Source organism: Apteryx mantelli, chromosome 2 (genome assembly GCF_036417845.1).
Source record: "Apteryx mantelli isolate bAptMan1 chromosome 2, bAptMan1.hap1, whole genome shotgun sequence".
In the NCBI taxonomy this organism is placed as follows: domain Eukaryota; kingdom Metazoa; phylum Chordata; class Aves; order Apterygiformes; family Apterygidae; genus Apteryx; species Apteryx mantelli.
Window position 1 is genome coordinate 169,534,239 of NC_089979.1, and position 12,729 is coordinate 169,546,967.

Sequence of the window (12,729 nt, forward strand, 5' to 3'; positions counted from 1 at the left end):
CATTGCCCAGAAGATGCTTCCTGGCAAGGGCTTCCCCCCTGCCAAACTCAGCCCCCGTTCTCTTGTCCTCTTGCCAGTCCCGCTTGGGGAAGGCGATGGCAAGGGCAGACACTGGGTTCATCCCAGGGCTCCGGGCCCTTGGGGACAGCGGGGGACACCAGGGTGCATCGACCCCGCTTCCCATTGGCCCCTCTTTCCCCCAGCATGCTCCAGCAGCGGAGCAGCCCACAATGGCCGGAGGGGGCTGTGGCGGTCGGGGAGTGGTGGAGGAGAAGACAGGACTGGGGCAGGAGCGAGGACCATAACAACCTCGATCACCCGTGGGCTGCAGCCACAGCTACCTCTGGGCCACAAAACATCCCTGCTTTATGCACCTGTAACAGCCAGCCCAATAAAAGCTAAAACTTTGCCTTGCAAATATTGCTTTGCTTCTTCCCTTCCGCGGTCACAGCAGCTCTTACAAGAGTTAAAGCACAGCCTTGCCGGGGGACAGCAGACTGGTTTTACCCCGATGCTAACCTTGGACTTTGGCGATTACATATGACCGAGGAACCCAACTCAAACATTTTCAGGTGTGTCAAAACATCAAAGGCAAATTTGGCTTTATTCTCCGGAGGCCAGAGTTATGTTGTAACTGCATCTCGAGGGCAAACTACAGGCCTTATAGCGCTGGAAAATTCAGAGAGAAGTGGTCAAGCACCTGGGGCACCACTAGGATAAATAAAAATGCCCCGTTTCCCAGTAGAGTCAGGCCCTGAAGCTAATGCTGTTATCCAAAAAACTGGCCTGACGCTCTCGCAGCAATGAGCTGGCACCCATCCAGTTATGCCGAGCGAGGGGCAGAAAGCAGAGCCGTGCTTGCGAGGTGGCACTGGCGCAGAAGTTGGCTGGCTGCGATGCCTTCTGTCCCACCGCTGTCTTCAAGTATCGCTTAGTGGGTGCCCTTCCTTTGGCATTATCTTCAGGCTGTTGTGGAGGAAAGAGAGGAAAATTAGATAGGGAGAAGGAAAACACGTCCACGTAAGACAGGAGTGACGGCAAGAACCTCAGGGAGACTGGAAGCACCTTCTGGTCTTGATGGGGGTTCTTCAAACCCTCAGAGCTCCTGTACACCTGCCCCCGGGCGAAACAGGCAGACGTATCACGCCACCGTGGGCATCCAGCTGAGGCTGTTGTGCCGTTAGGTGACACGTCCCAAGCGCTCGAGCCAGCTCACCAACCTCTCCCACCACTCCACATCGCTCAGCCACCAGCGCTGGCTGCATCAAAGCCTTTGGTGACTGCTCCAGCCTCTCACTCACCACGAGACACGTGCGGGAGCCCCATATGGGTCCTGGTTATGAAGGGAAGACGAAGTGACATCCCCACCTCAAGGCATGCTTTAGAGAGGATTTTTTGTGCAGCTGGCTTGCATGAGGGTCATAAATGGCTAGGGCCTGGTGCATACATGCCGGCATTACTTGCATGGCATAGGGTCTCCTCGCTTGGGTCGGGGTGAGTTGGACAGGTCCTGAGCAAACACGGGCTGAGTTTGGGAAATGGAGGCAACATAATACGTTGCATTTTCCTTAGGCATATTCCCCATGAGGGCACATTAGCAGTGCACGACTGGGCCTTCCCCTCCTGGCAGCTCCCTGGGGTAAGGCCGGGAGAGGTGACCCAGAGCTGGGCGATGACCTGAAGGACTCAGGGAGCTCCAACACCGCGGCAACGTGGGAACTTTCAGATGGCCGCTTTAAAGAGAACCTTTTAAACGCTGTAAAGAGAACCACCCCGGTACCTTTGGCAGCGGTATCCAGAGCTAGTCTCTATTTCTAATGAGGCAGGAGCTTTTTCTGGGCCATTCAGAAGCTACATAGCGAGGGTGCAGTTTCACACCCCCAAGGTCTCTGGCAGCAACACAGTACAACAATACTGTGGAAGGATATAAAAATAATGACAACGACAACGGTTCCGCAGAAAAATCTAGCTTTACCTCTTTGTCAGAACGGTTTATTTAGCATTAGTTAACAAAACAATATTGAGTCTATAAAAGACTTCAGACATGCTCAGGTGCATGCAAATGTGAGAAGCAAAAAATCACTTAATTGGAGTCATACAAGAAAGAGGAGCGTCAAAGCTCCAGGTGAGTTAATCGGCAATCCAAGTTTTACGCGTAGGCAGGTTGTCCCCCGACATTGAGCTTTCCAACCCAAAGTGCTCCAGCAAGAGTAAAGAACGAGGCTGTGCCAACGGAAACCTCCTTGAATTCGTAAAATAAGTTAAATCCGAAGGAATCCGGGGTTCTGAAAAGTTTAATGGGCCGGATCTCATAACAGTGCCCATCTCCCATAATGTCTCTGCCCCCCAGAGAATCGGGCATGGAGTCTGGCCCTGAAACCTTTGGTTTCTCTTCTTTCGTGCACCATGAAGGCAAGATAACTTTGACATTCAAAGCTTTACAGTCTAATCCGTGTCTGCTCTGCGCAGCACAGTGAAAGCTCCTCTAATCTCAGTTACTCTTTCTGTACTATACCAGAGGACTCGTAATGCTGTACGCTTCGGGTTTCGAACAGTATGGGGTTGAATGTGATGGAAAGCGCTGCCGCTGTTTAAACAGCGTCACTTCTACACGACGGTATTAAACCGTAATACATCAGGAACCGATTTCCGGTTCTCCTCCCTCTCGACGCAGCCAGCTGCTGCTCTGAGAAAGCATCCTATCACACGCTGCTCCTAAGGAAAACTCAAGGAACTCAGCAGAACCAACAGATATATCCTTCACTTCACAGAAACGCAAAGGAACACAGAGGTTATAAGTACAAAGAAATTATACAGCTGATACCACCCATGGTAAAGGAAAGCAGTGCCTTTCAGCAGCTTCTGAAGAACAAAGAGGTACATGAAACTTGAGGATGCTTTGGATTTTTCTGAAGAATCAAAGCATACGGCATTTGCCCACGGCACTGCTTTCACGTCTCTGGATAGGTGTGCCTGTGCACCCCCCAGAAAACAGCCGCTGCGCTTCCAACTGCCAAGGTCTCTTAGCCATAAATCTTCGGCGCATAACGAGGTCGTGGTCATTATTGCGTCTGATGCCTTTACTGCTGTGCAATTACATTTAAAGCCATCCTAAGCGAAAGCACCGTCTAACCCACTTTTCTCCAACGCACTGTTCACACGGCCTGCAAGCGTCTTTGATGTCCCCCCCCCGAGACTCCAGGAATCTCAGCATCTAAAACCGAGGCTGACAGGGAGAGTGAAGTGTAAAGTTATCCGTGGCACGTTATTGTCTGTGGCCTGCAAAGGTGAGAACTGCACTACTACATGATTGAGTGCAATTGCTGGTCAGTCCCAGCCCCAATTTCTCTTTGCTCGTGTTGGTAGAAGAGTTGCTGTACATGCTATGGCAGAGCGAGTACGTTCTATCCAGATACCACCTGGACCACACAGGTCAAAACAGGTTTCCTCTAGCCAGAGATCTTCAGTTCATTCAACAACACGGTTGCTGTGCTGAAAATTTATAACGCTCTAGGTAATTACCCTAGTAAAGGAAGGCTTTTAATGTGCAGGCATTTAGCAAAATGACCGTAACTATGTAACTGAGGATCCCTCGCATCTCCCACAAGCCTGGGAACAGGCATTTGTCCTGTGGCCAAGCTCCTTCCACCCTGTCACACCACATGTGGAAATATCCTGCGGCAGGCTGAATGCACAGATCCGAAACAGTGCAACAGTGCGTTTTCTACGGGGAGCCAAGCAAGGCAGGGACTTCACAGCAGCAACCCACTCACACACTGCTTTCCAGGCTTGGCAGCTGCCTAACGGCCTCGGATGTGCTCGGAAAGGGCTTGCTGCACAGGCCCGTTTTAGCCTGCTTGTGAGGGAGGCCACACAACTAAAATTCTCCATCTGCCTCCTCTGGGAACTTCTTTCCTAGAGAAGCCCATACTCCAAGTCACAGCTTGGCAAAGCTGGTTTTTCACAGGTCTGCACGTTTGCTCTTTAACACACTTCTAAGACAATGGATGCAGACAAAGAAAGACAGGGGAGGGGTTGCTTTAAGATCTCATGTGACAGGCAAGTCTACTTCAAGGTCTAGTGGGAGACTTCAAATGCCTGTCCAAAGAAAAGCAGAGCTTCATGGTTTTACAAACCATGAACATTGGGCGTTCATGGAGAACAGTAACTCTGCTCAAAGCCAAGCAAGCTATCGCCACTTGCAGGATCAGGAAAAGGAAGAGATGCAACTCATCAGTTACTGGAAAGCCCCCATCTACGCTAACACTGTCACACACATAACGCTTAATTGTACCTCCCTTTGCAGGGAGGTTCTTCTTCACAGCTAGAAGCATTCTCCTCTAGCTTGGGTGGCAAAGCCCTGTGTTTAAGCCGGGGTCAGGCCCTGTGAGGACAGTGCTGTCTGGTTGTGTACTTGGCCAGGCAAGCAACATGCTGAGCCCAGCCGCCCACGGATGCTGACAGAGTCCCACCACTCCACCCTTTTGTCTGGTACTTGGCAAATACAAAGGATCACGGGGTAAGTCAGGTTGGAAGGGACCTCAGGAGCTCTCCAGTCCAATCTTTTGCTCAAAGCAGGGTCAGCTATCAGCTCAGACCAGGCTGCTCAGAGCTTTATCCGGTTGGGCCTTTCTGTCCAAAGCCCTTAGATACGCTGCTATTCACCATCAGCTCAAAAAGAGGCAGGTGCTACACTTCGTACTATTTCCCCTTGGCGAATCTTTCTGATATTTACTCTGATTTCATCCTACAGTCTAATTATCACCTTCTCTAACTCCTCCTTGCCTCAGGGCTATTTTCTGATCATAACTGTTTATTGACTTCTTTTGGATTGCAGGCAGGTGAGAAAGCCCATCCATCACTCAAACCTTGCTGCGGTTGTTACTGTGGGACAAGCAGCGCAGTAACATCTGAAAGGGTGTCTGGTGCCGCGTCCTGGGACAAGGGGCAGAAGTCTTTGTGTTCGCATGCGTGGAGTTTTCCTGACTTCAGGGAAGGATTTGCAAAGCTACTCGGGGATGGTAGCTAGTCCCATTCAGAACTGGCTAGACAAATCCGTCCTGGTTATTCCAGGAAGCTTGGAGCCAAGTGACACACATACTGTCAAGTTACCATCAGTCAGATGAGCCATACTAACAGTCCAGGCATTCATTCCTACCCTGTGGCAAATGCAAGAATTGGATTTGTTCACAGTTATGCTAAACTGCGTTCACAGAGAGCTAAATGCACAACTCCAGGCAGTTACCCTAACTCAGCTGATACACAGTAACTTGACAGTATCCTTTAGTGCCAAACACTAAATGCAGAAGCGGGGAGGGAGACAATTCACCGGCGTCTTCTCATCTGCTTCACTGTGCAATCATCAGGCCGTACTTGGAGCACAGCAGGCCCCTTTTCTTTTCCCGTTCCATGAGGAAATTCCTCAATTTGGTGGTGGGAAAGGTAACCAGCGCTTGCTGTCTGTTGTCCAAACCTGTCTCTTGGAGCCATGGGCTCTGAAGGCACTCTGAGGCTGATGGCCTTCCCCTAGGACACAAAAATGTGAGAACATCAGTCAAGGAGCCATGCTGGGTGAGGAAGCTCCTAAGAAATGGAGAGAAAGAAGGGGCAATAACCAGGATCTGCATAAACTGTCCTGTTGGGAAAGGAGACACTGCCTTACCAGGGATTTGCACACAGCGTGCTCTGGAGAAACGACACTGCCCCTCCCGAGAGACCGGCATAGCATCGCGTGAGCTTCACTTTCCCCTTCCTGGTCGTTCTCAGGAATTCACAGGCTATGTCAGAGCTGATGGGGTAGTTGGCACTCAACCTAACCCAAAAGAACAACTAATCAGCATGAAAGGCCACTCCAGAGATGCTTCTGCTCCCAGGAATTCCCACCCAGCAGTGAGAGGAAGGTCATGCAGTGTTCTTCAGTGGGTTTTATGACTTTGGATGCTTAGCCATTTGGTGTAATTCAAATTTTCCAGTTAAAGTTGGGGCTTTTGAAATGAAGTTGAGTGAGAAACACAAGCAGCTGCTGGGTCTACTTTTAGAATAAAGGAGCTATACAGGCAGCTCGTTGCTCCATCTGGAGACATCTCTGGGCCATGAGCATCCTGGCACGGGGCAGCCAGCTGCACACCCTCCATCACCCTTCTGTGGCATCGCCAAGGAGAAAAGACATAACTGAGGTTGAGGTATCCAAGTCAATGCATCACCCCTGGTTGATGACTCTGAAATTGCACTTTTAAAGTGACTACTGTGGCAGACTGACTTACATGATGAATGCTGTGATTCCAATGGACCAGAGGTCAGTCTGAGGGAGGGCTCCTTGCTCTGTCAGCAGTTCTGGAGCTAGAAAAGCAAATGCGAGTGAACCAAGCTCTGTTCCACACTCCAGCACTACGATCAGCACAAAAGCAGCAGGTACTTCTGTACTTTGCTACATTCCCCAAAGGATGGAGAAAAAAACCATCTAGCACAGGCAGGTGCTCGAGGTAGGACATCTCCATGGGTCATAAATGCAATGAAACTTTGAGAACATAAAACCAATGGGCACCTCTGAGCTCATTTCTAAGGGGCTTTGTTTTTTGGGGTTTCTTGCACCTCCTGATCTGGCTGGTTTACTACTTCCCATTTTATGTATCATGTACGTTTCCCACAGGGGATGCTGAGGGCCCGGTCTCCTCCTCACTGGTAAAAAACAGATGTCTCTTCTCTCCTATCAACCCCATGACACCAATGGGAATATGAGGGCTAGAGCATGAATATTCCTATGGATATAGCATATGTTCACAAGGGGTTCTGTGGCTTTCAGGGACATCCCTGATGTCAGCTTTGTGGTTTGCCAGTCGAGTCTCAGGCCTGGGTATGCCAGGCTGTCTGTGGTTCCTCCTGAGCCCTACATACGGCAGCCAGGCAAAGCGAGGACGGTGGCACTACACCCATCAACTCAGGGCACATGGATTGCAGTCAGAGTGGCGCTGGCCATGACCTCTGGCTGTGTTCCCCATGGTCAGCAAGTGACAAAGCTGTCACCGCCAGCCATTCCTGCAGACACAGACTTTTATCAGAAGGCAGCACCAGGGAGACCTTGCTTGCTGGGACCAGCTGTAAACTGTCACCGTGGCCAACTGCCCAGTCTGACTCTATTTACCATGGACTGCATAAAGGCCAAGGTTGCTCTGACTCAACTCTGTACTTACCCATGGTTTCAACATAGTCCATGCACTTGTCCATGGTAATAACTTTGTCTTGTGTGTAGAACTGTGCATTGCCAAAGTCCAGGAGTTTCAGCAGGTTGGGCTCAGTGATGATCATGTTTTCAGACCTGAGATCCAAGTGCAGGATGCTGTGGGCATGGAGGTACTCAACCGCACTGAGGATCTGCCACAGGTAATCTCGGACCTCCACTTCTGAGTAGAATGGCCTGGTAGAAGAAAGGGGATAGAAACCAGAGGTGTCCTACTTGCATGCTCAAGAGCTCCAGTCTCCACTCACTGTCATCCTCCCCTGGAAGTCTAATCCCATGAGGTCCTTGCGAGCCCAGCAAAAGCAACTCTACTCATTTTAGAGAATCTACTACATATGGAGAGGCTGGTCCCTCTTTTGAGTCTGGTTTATGGATGCAAGAGGTTCAGAGGCTAGTGTGAACAGCACTACAGAGAAAGCAGTGGTGGTGCAGAGATAAAAATGCAGATTTGATGCCCACCATTCCCACTCCTTTAATCAGAGGATTTCAGCAGATTTGTTTGCAGCCATCATGAGAAACGATCTGGAGGGGAAACAAGGCTTCCTGAGCCACAGTAATCTCCTTGTTATGGGAGAGAGAGTTTCATATCAACTACTGTACGATGCTTTCAACCTCTAAACTGGATGACCCTGAATTGTCCTCTGCCCCAACCAGGCAGGGAAGTTAAGCACCTTCTTGTGTCACAAGAAGTCGCAGAACAAATGCACTACAAATCTAGCAATGACAGCCCACTGGAACAGATGGAAAGAGATAATCGAAGATGACAAATGAAAACAACAGCTGTTTTGCTGCCGACACCAGCCCCGACCAGAAACCCTTCCCTCCAGGAGTTCCTCCATGTGTTATTACCGGAGCGCCAAAGAATGGAGTAGTTCTGGTCCCACGCACATCTCCTGGATCAACACCAAGTGCCGTGGGCTGACATAGGCTCCCTTCAGCTGAGCTATGTTTGTGTGATGAAGCTTCCTCAGGACTTGGTACTCCAGGAGCACAGCCTGTTTGTCTTCTTGCCAGTAAGGGATGATTTTAGCAGCTAAAGTCTTGCCGCTTACTTTTTCCCTGCACTGTCGGACGATGCTGAAACGCCCCCTGGTACAAAGGAACACAAAGGCAAGTTAAACTTCTGCTATTTCTGGAAGAGCCAGGAGCTTCTGCATTTTAAAGTCAACAGGATCCCACGCATATTTTTCATCCATGCCCTATGCTGGGTTATCGCAACTATTGTCACAGTCGGCACTTCCTTCCTCTGCCTCTAAATTGTACAGCCACTTTATATTGCAGGAGTGAATCCTAGTAAACCACAACAAAGATTGCTCAGCCAATGATCTCAGGTTTCTATGTCCAATGTCATTGCTGCTGGAGGCGTTTTCATCAAAATACCATACTAGTAGTTGAGCAGGGCTTTTATAAAAGTCACTTTTCTAAGTTCTAGCTACATGAAGCATTTCACTCTGGTTAGTTGAGCGCTCAGTTAAGTTACCTACCTTTTGATCTCTGTTTGGAAGGCATAGGTTTGGTAGGTTGGGAAAGGTTCGGACGGTGCTATTATTTCACTCTCTTCTTCAGTAGCAGTTGATGGGAAGTCCTGCATTGTAGCATGAAACTCTGCCGATAAAAAATGATGTGGATTACACAGCAAAACACCTCTGTGTGGAAACTACAGCCTCTCTGAGCCATCCTCCACTATCTCTTTATGAACAAAGATAACTACAATAGCAGAGCTTTCTCCAGGCAAGTTTGCATGTGGTCTCCCACTTGTGACACCAAATCCTATTTTAATGCAAACAAATCCTGGACTGACCACACAGCAGTTCCCTGGTGTCATCACTCCAGACCGTATGAGACTGACTGTTGTGTCCTATGACTATGATATCAAACCTTTCATTGCAATTGCTGACTATTGATTCAGCTACTGGTTCTTGTCTTCTCACATAACCAGTCATCAGTGCACGATAAGATGCTGCCAAAGGAACAGAAATTTGTTTCAGCTGGGTATTTCAGGGCATCAGCTGAAACAAGTTGCTCTGGTCCTGGCATGCAATTCTATCTGAGTGCTCCCTGGAAATATTAAAACATTCCCTGACACGTTAAAGCATCTGTTTGGAAATGCTGGACACATTCGCAAAAAGGAATTTGACAATAGGTGCCTTGGAGGCAGACACGTATTATTAGATTAATGCCTCAAGAAACAAGTTTCTTGTCCCAGGCCTGTTTCCTCATGATCTCACCTCAAAACAGAGTGGTATCCAAAGGCCTAGCAAGCATATTATCTTCAGTGCGTGATCTACACTTTCTAGATGCCTTACACAGATATTCTGCTAATTCTGTCCAGAATTAGGAAAGAATTTACTTGTGAATAAGACAGCCAAAGAGGCCAAGGTCTCAAAACACCCTGAGCCAAGTGGAACTGGTCTTGATTTGCTCCCCCTTGACTTCTGAAGCTGTATTTAAAAAGGTGCAATTGTCTCGATGCAGCAAAAGCAAAATGCTTTCCAATAACCAAGTAGCTTACCCATTTCATCTTGCTCACTGATCTTCACTTTGTCAGATGGGTCGCTGTAAGGGCCCATTCCTGCTTTACTGATGCAGGCAATCCTGAAGCAGTAAACGAACCCCCTGGAGAGATTATTTGCGTAGTAGCAGCAGTCAGCAATGTCCGTAGCAAGGGTCTTCCACTCCCCATCTTGGCCAAGGGAAGAGGGAAAGAGGTTAGGACGGTCATGCCACTCTTTCTTTGCGTCAACTTTATTCATGTGCCAGAAATACGGAAAAGCAGTGCAATCTTTAAGTGAAGGAAAACGTGTGTTATGGCCCTCTTCTGCAGATGTTTTAACTAGCTGTGCATGTGGCAACCTCCTCTCTTCTGAAGCCAGCTGTTTTATATTTAATCAGTCCAAGATGTGGCAATGTTGTCGCAGAGGAATGATGCAACTTGCTTGTACAGTTTCTGTTTCTCTAATTCATACCACCAACCTCAAGTGTAAACATACATGAAGAACTCCAGACAAAACCCTGACAAAAAGCACTGTATTTCCCCTTTGGTCCTATCTTGAATCCTGTTGAAACCATGAAGTGCAGGATTTCACAAAAGAACCATCCGTTAACATCCTCCTAGCAAACCCAGTATTTGAAACCAGGGCCAAGCTTACTCCACTTTTATGAAGCTCAAGTGATTTCTCAAGAAAATAAAATTGATGGTTTGTCCTGGAGTCATTACCCATGGGACTAAGGTGGGAGCTGGAAAATCCCTGCAAACATTTCACTCGCTGCTGTGTCCCGCACGTTGACATTGGCACCGTGCTCAAGGCTGAACTCAAACTTCCTGACCACGACTGAGGTGAAGCCCATGCTTTCATTCAAATAAACACTGAAAATAACAGAGTATCTCAAGCCGTAACACAGGCAATATTTCACCACCCACAACAAAGGTGTCAAGGACTTAGCTGGGTACTAATTGAATTATGGTGTGCGCACGTGTAAGAAGGAGCAGCCATGGCTCAGAATCAGAGACGTGCCTGCGGAGGCAGTGCGTAAAAACCTATTGTCAGATAAAGGACAAGAGAATGAATTGTTTTCTGTTTATCTTAATCCGCCTGCATATGGAAAAGCACGACTTTGCACGTTCCTGCCAAATACACAGAATGTGAGTGAAGATAGCAGATGCTGTTTCTTGTTTTTTCTTCCTAATAGGAACATCTTGCCCAAAGTCTTGCCTGTGTTGTTTCAGTTATTTCAAAAGAAGTAACAATAAAGAAGGCTGTGTTGGAGAAAAAGCATCTGACATCAAGCACAGAGTAAACGGGCAGAAAGCTTCTGCCCATGCTCATGTTAATCGAGAATGAAGTGCATGTCTGTTAGGAGAATTAAAAGAAACAACATGGAACCATTCAATCCAAATGACTGTGTATGCAGGACTGCAATAGAAATGACTATTAGTAGCGGTATTCATAATAAGCACTGCAAAAGCAGTCCCATGAGAGAGAACAGGCTTAGGGCTTTGAATCAAAGTTCATGGAATTAAATGCAAAAACATCCACTGACTTCAGCAGATTCTGGAGCAAGCCTTGGAAGAGAGCATCAAAAGGATGGCACGCAGTCTTGCCGAACTTTTGTCATCTTGTCCTGGCTGTTCACCCTAAACTTTCTTTGTAGTCAATGGAGAAAGAATGTATGCCTATTTAGTAGAGGGTGATTGCCTTCTTGAGATGCCATCTTTCTCCACTGACTGCAAAGAAAACCCAGGTAAAGGATGATAGTGACTGCTAATCACTGCTGCTGGGTGCTATTATGTATAATGCCGTCGTAACTGCAATTTGAGAGGATTACTCAGGACTACGTGTTTGGCACCACCTGTGCAACCATGCGTATTCTTGCACGGACAGTTCACTTTTTGGTCACCGTTTCCATGAGACCTACTTTGATTCACACCTTAGCAAAGCCTTTTAAGTATATGCATAAGTATACATATTGCATGCAGGGCTAGCCAGCACAGCATCGAACTTTTACGTGGCTAAAGCATGGCAGTATGATTTTCATTCCTAACTCTAAACTAGAATGCTAAAATGAGGAATAGTTGTTTCTCAGAAAAAAAAAAAAAAATACCCAGCTGGTGGAGAGATCATACAGACTGAGATGTTCTCTGTAAGGCATAAGGCTCCACTTTACCTTCGCTCTTGCACTGCAGAGTGTAGAGGACGGGGGTGTTGGTTTCCACAGGTTTCCAGACCACCTGCACTCCATCCTTGTAGACCTCCACGATGTCAGGGGGTGGAGGGCTTGGAGGAACTTCTGTCGAGAGGAGGCACGAAAATGACTGTTATCTATAGCACTGCTGTGACATATTCCTGCACACCCGGCATTTTTTGTTACAGATAATCTATTTCTAAAAAATGATTCCTATTGGAACAGTAACTTAACTGTGCCTAGTTTAAACACAGCAAAGATTTTAAAACCTGGTTCTAACTGCAGTGTTACTTGACTGGCTCTGAATCTAGGAGAGAGACTAAAAAGTGGAAAAGAGGGAATGAACACAGTGCAAAATGTGCCCTGCTACCAAACGGCAAGGGCTGTGGATGTGGACTAGAGCAGGCAAAGGAGAAACTTTCCCCTGAACCTATCTACAGAAAGCTCAGGTGAGATACCCTACTCCCAAGTGCATGGAAGGGAGTCACGTTTTTCCAGGGCCAGAAGTACTGTTGTTTTCCAAACCTGGGGCAACCTTCAGCTTCCAAACCTGCTTGCCAGACTGAACTAGGTCTGCTAACTCTGTTAACCTTCAGCATCTATCTTGCTGTGCCTGCCCCTGAATGCCAGCTGCATTAGCTATCACAGTGGTCCTCTTGTTTAAAATCCACTCTGCTTCTGACTGTCAAGTCCCAAGGTCTCCTGATTTCAGTTGGGTTCTCACAGCTAGCACAGGGGGGAAAACCAAGGAACAAATCCTCAAGAGTTGACCAATTCTGCATACACCACTTACCACAAGCAGAAAAAAA

The 12,729-nt window shown here is 47.9% G+C and overlaps 1 protein-coding gene across 1 annotated transcript in view; it reads right to left on the reverse strand.

Annotated features, from left to right (window-relative positions):
• Positions 1 to 5,294: 5,294 nt before the first annotated feature.
• LOC106483823 (obscurin-like) overlaps positions 5,295 to 12,729 on the reverse strand; it is a 177,615-nt gene continuing 170,180 nt past the window's right edge. Inside the window, exons 108-115 of the mRNA XM_067292221.1 lie at positions 11,903 to 12,025; positions 9,750 to 9,920; positions 8,722 to 8,842; positions 8,087 to 8,326; positions 7,191 to 7,414; positions 6,264 to 6,339; positions 5,663 to 5,812; positions 5,295 to 5,526 (exon numbers count right to left, since the gene is read on the reverse strand). Of these exons, the coding sequence (XP_067148322.1) occupies positions 5,349 to 5,526; positions 5,663 to 5,812; positions 6,264 to 6,339; positions 7,191 to 7,414; positions 8,087 to 8,326; positions 8,722 to 8,842; positions 9,750 to 9,920; positions 11,903 to 12,025 (1,283 nt within the window). The 3' untranslated portion in view covers positions 5,295 to 5,348. The remainder of the gene's footprint in view (positions 5,527 to 5,662; positions 5,813 to 6,263; positions 6,340 to 7,190; positions 7,415 to 8,086; positions 8,327 to 8,721; positions 8,843 to 9,749; positions 9,921 to 11,902; positions 12,026 to 12,729) is intronic.